This window comes from Pinus tabuliformis, chromosome 4_2, assembly GCF_031772625.1.
Source record: "Pinus tabuliformis cultivar Carrire ecotype Pingquan chromosome 4_2, CPIR1, whole genome shotgun sequence".
Classification (NCBI taxonomy): domain Eukaryota; kingdom Viridiplantae; phylum Streptophyta; class Pinopsida; order Pinales; family Pinaceae; genus Pinus; species Pinus tabuliformis.
Window position 1 is genome coordinate 183,335,053 of NC_142304.1, and position 4,960 is coordinate 183,340,012.

At 38.5% G+C, this 4,960-nt stretch overlaps 1 protein-coding gene across 1 annotated transcript; it reads left to right on the top strand.

The window, feature by feature from the left end:
- Window positions 1-340: 340 nt before the first annotated feature.
- LOC149168766 (uncharacterized) lies at window positions 341-4,354 on the top strand. Its single transcript, XM_089424972.1, has 3 exons — window positions 341-2,045; window positions 2,433-3,384; window positions 3,595-4,354. Exons 1-3 carry the CDS (start codon window positions 341-343, stop codon window positions 4,352-4,354), a joined length of 3,417 nt encoding a protein of 1,138 aa, XP_089281098.1.
- Window positions 4,355-4,960: the final 606 nt, after the last annotated feature.

Consider the following 4,960-nt stretch of genomic DNA (forward strand, 5'->3'; position numbering starts at 1 on the left):
TTTAGGGTCTCAAAACGTCTCCGGAAGTTCAGGACCCGAAAAACTGCTAAAAATAGTAAGTTGTGCTACAATTAAGGAAACTGAAAATGCTGAGAAAGACAATGGTGGGGGTCCAGGTGGACTTGGCAGGTGGCCACCAATATCCACCTGGATCAATTGATATTCTGATAATTGACCTATCTGAAAATGGGCCCCTTAGAGCAAGAAAGGCCAGTGATCGTCAGCCATGACTAACATCATTTCAATGAATATAAGGGGTCTGGGGGCAGACCAGAAATTCCTTGCCCTAAAGGAGATTCTTTCATCCAATCATCCTAACATTATCCTAATTCAAGAAACAATGCATTCTGCTGAAGACTCTATCAAATACTTTCGTCGTATGTTTTCTCAATGGCATATAGTGGCTACTGATGCTAATGGTCTTTCGGGGGGTCTTGTTATTCTATGGAATCCTTTATGGATAGCGGCGAAGGCTTTTAAATGTTTTGCCAGAATTCTTTTGCTTGCAAACATTTGGGGTCTTACTGGATCTATACATATCTTAAATATATATGCCCCATATAAAGATCGACGACCTTTCTGGAATAGGTTTTTGTCCTCAGAGCTTTTGGAACTAGAATACCTTCTTATTGGCGGAGACTTAAACTGTACCTTATGTGGTGATGAAGTATGGGGAGGGGGTAGGAAGGTGGATCCATTAGCTGATTGTATTAAAGAGGCCATTTTACATCACAACATGATAGATATATCTCCCCAATCCATGGGTCCCACATGGGATAATGGAAGAATTGGTACATCCTATCTGGCTAAAAGATTGGACAGGTTTTTGATTTCTGATAATCTGTTGGTTCGTATGGGTAGGCCTATTTCCCATATTATTAACAGTTTCATATCTGATCATAGACCAATAACTTTACAATGGGGTAAAAGAGCATATAAGAAAGGTCTCCCATTTAAATTTAACAGAGTTTGGCTGGAGGACAAGGAATTTAATGACCTTGTAAAAAATTTCTGGTTTGCCAGCTGTTCGAAGAAGATTATTTCTCCTTCACAACACCTCTTGGACAATCTGCGTGAATTAAAGGTGAAGGTCAAGGCATGGCAGAGAAAAAAGCTAAAAGCAAATAGAGTTGCTTTGAAAGAGCTTCAAGCTAGCTTGGATGTATTAGCTAGAAATCTAAAAGGAGGTAATATCTCTTTTTTGGTTCGTAATAAAATCCATGATTTGGAAAAGAAAAGGCACAAATTACTGACTATTGAGGAAGCCACTTGGAGGTTGAAGAGTAGGGCGTTGTGGCTGAAAGAGGGTGACAGGAACACGAAGTTTTTCCATAGATTCGCGAATAATAGGAGAGATACCAACTCTATCTGGGAAATCCAGGCTGATAATGGTAACAAGCTTTTCTCACAAGAGGAAATTTCAAAGGAAGCAGTGTCATACTTTGGAAATTTCTATAAAAGGAATGATAATATTAACAATGAGGACATCTTATGGGGAATAGCTCCTTTCCCTTCTATGTTTGATGATGAACAAAACAATATTTTTTTCCAGCCTGTATCTGAAAATGAACTTTTTGAAGTAATGAAATCCTTCAAAAGAGATAAAAGTCCTGGCCCTGATGGCTGGACTATTGAATTTTATATCCATTTCTTTGATCTTCTTAAGAAAGATATCCTGGCAATGGTGGAAGAATCGCGGATGAGGGGGTCTTTCCATCCCCATTTCACGTCTACCTATATTGCCCTTATCCCCAAAAAGAAGAAAGCAATTGCATTCTTAGATTTCAGACCGATCTCCCTTTGTAATGCTATCTATAAAATTTCCTCCAAAATAATCGCTAATAGAATCCGAGGCATCCTGTCAAATCATATTTCTTTAGAACAACATGGTTTTCTCAAGAATAGGAATATCATTGAGGCTGTGGCCAATACTCAAGAGTGTTTACATTCCTTACATCACAAAAAGTTGGATGCGGCCATTCTGCAATTGGATTTGAAGAAAGCATATGATAGCCTAGATTGGGGGTTTCTTAGATGCATTCTTTGTAAGATTGGCCTAAAATATGAATGCATTGAATGGATCATGGCCTGTGTGGAGAATGTAAATTTTGCTGTCCTCATAAATGGTCTCCCCACAATTTTTTTGCAGCTGCCAGGGGTCTTCGTCAGGGCTGTTCTTTGTCTCCACTTCTGTTCATCCTTGCAATGGATTCACTTAGTCTACACATCAATGGTGCGGTCAAAGAAAATAAATTCAGACCTATCAGGATATGTCGTGGTTCCTATATCTCCCATGGCCTATTTGTTGATGATATCATGATTTTGGGATGATATGTAGACTATCTTGGAAATGCATTCATGGCATTCTTAGAAATTTTCAAAAAGCTTCAGGAATCTTTATTAATGAAGGAAAATCTTCCTTTTTTCTGAAGTTGAAGATAGGGAATCTTTGGACTTTCTGTCGGCTCTGTTTAATATTGGATCAAAGTCTTTAAAGGAGGGCTTTAAATACCTGGGTTTTCATCTCAGACCTGCAGGTTACAAAAATGCTGACTGGATGTGGTTGTCAGATAGGTTTTATAAAAGAATTGAAGGTTGGGAGTTCAAATGCCTTTCCATAGCAGGCAGAGCGGTTCTGGCCCAATCTGTTCTGGCCCAGATTACTGTGTATTGGGCCCACTTATTCTATTTTCCCTCTGGTATCATTGCTAATCTGAATAGGCTTATGGAAAATTTTATATGGGGAGGAGGAAAGCATAAAAGCAAATATCATCTGACCAGTCTTTCGAAAATTTCCCTTCCTAAGATCCTGGGAGGATGGGGCATCATGAATATTAGGAACTTTGGTAAGGCCCTCTTATGTAAATCCATTTGGAGGAGCATTAATGGGGACAGCTTTTGGAGTGCCACTATCAGAAAGAAGTACATGAAGAATAAAGACCTTACATTCTGGTATAGAGAAGGCACAATTGGGAAATTACAGGGATCAGCTATCTGGAAAAGTTTTCACAGAATAGAATCCTTCTTCCTTAAGAATTTATTCTGGAATGTCCAAAATGGGAAAGATGTGTTTATAGGTTATGATCATATCACTGGCCTGGGGGAGGATTTTATCATTCCACATTCTATCATAATGGCTCTGCATAGATCTGGAATTTTTTCCTGGAACCAACTAATTGAAGACTGGCAGGGGGGCATTCCTATATGGAAGAATTTTCAATCTTTGGGCCTTAGCGAAGTTTATGCACAACAGTGGGACAGTATTATGATATCAATCAGGGGCTCTGGAATATGCAATTCTGAAGGAAAGGATCATCTTACATGGAGAGGTGTAAAGAGATGGGATGAATTAAAAGTCAAAGACATCTATTTAGTTCTGACAAGGTCTATTCCACTCCCTTTTCAACACATCTTTCCCACAACTTTGTGGAATACTGGGGTGCCCAACAAAATCATACATTTCTCCTGGCTCGTATTTCATAACAAAATCCTAACCTGGGAGAATCTCCAAAAAAGGAATTGGTCAGGTCCTAGTATATGCCTCCTTTGTAAAAATGGGGAAGATAGCAGCAATCATATTTTTCTTACTTGCAGATATACTTATCAGTTATGGAAGGAACTTGCAGATTTCTTTGATATTCGTCTGGTGGATCACTCAGATGTCCAAGTGGCCATAAGCTGGTGGAGCTCGCAGAAAGTCTCTCACAGATCAATTCCCCTCTTGCTCTTCTGGACAGTATGGAAGAAAAGGAACAATGCCATATTCCGAGATGGGAAAGATACAAATTTGCCTTTGTTAGTACAGATCACTTCGATGTATTATTCCATTCCTAAAAAGTTGTCTTCAGGCAAATCTAACATTCCAGGGAACCATTCAATGCGGTTGATGGGTTATCCAAGGGCATTTTTTGATGGAGCTGCACAAAGAGGCACGTGTGCATGTGGTGTATTTATATTGATGTCTGAAGATCTTCATTACTCCATATTTTGGAATGGTGGTCGTGGTACAAACAATAAGGCCGAGGCAATGGCCTTGGTGGGCCTTCTTCAGATCTGCTCTTTCCTGAATATTCAATCGCTGCAGATATATGGGGATTCCAATAACATAATAGGATTGGCTTCAGGGAAGCTAATAAACAAGAATCCCATACTCACTGGATGGATTAATAGGATAAAAATGCTATGGAACAGTAATCTGACTTTCACAATCAGCCATGTGGACAGGTCTCTGAATTCTCAGGCAGACAACTTGTCAAAGAAGGGCCTTGCAATAGATCCTGGTATATGGAAAATGGAGGTACAAATACAAGACTCAATATATCTGATAGAAGATTTCACCCTTCCAGGTACCTAGCTTTCTACTGGTTTTTGCTTTCTCTTGAATCATCGCCTTCTGCTTTCACATATAGGTACGTTGTTTATCCCATGACCCATATGAGTGTTGGGACCGGTATATATATGTGTTTTTGGCTCCTCGCTATCTGTCTATCTTTCTGATCCAAATTTTGATACAAAGACTTTTGTTTCCTATGCTTCTATGATGGTCCTGATCGGTTTTTATCTTATCAACAAAATATTCCAGCTACAAAAATATGTTATTGCTCTTTATAGCACCTCTCTTATGTAAGTATCTTTTATATTAATTTAAATCATGCTTCTTCTTCTTTATTTTCGTACAAAAAAAAAACACTTTGCACAATTCAAGTGCTTTAGGGGGTTTTAAGGGTGCTGAATCCATATATACAGTCAAAAACCCAGTTTAAATAACACAAATCAAGATTTCACCTCAAAATTTTCCTCCTGATTCTCTCACTAAAAAGTCCAAAAAAGCCCACTAAAAACAACTCCTTATTAAAAGCATTGCATGAAAATACATGTGTCTATGATGAATGCATACTCTAAATGCATTGGCATTGCAATGTGTGGTTACTGCATTATTAAATATATTAAATTCACATAT

What these genes read in the sequence shown, in the direction of transcription:
- LOC149168766 (XM_089424972.1), top strand. Translation starts at nt 341, where the DNA reads ATGCATTCTGCTGAAGACTCTATCAAATACTTTCGTCGTATGTTTTCT. An exon ending in GTTTCTTAGATGCATTCTTT is followed by an intron (nt 2,046 to 2,432) that starts GTAAGATTGGCC and finishes TTTTTTCTGAAG; the next exon opens with TTGAAGATAGGGAATCTTTG. An exon ending in ATCTATTTAGTTCTGACAAG is followed by an intron (nt 3,385 to 3,594) that starts GTCTATTCCACT and finishes TCTTACTTGCAG; the next exon opens with ATATACTTATCAGTTATGGA.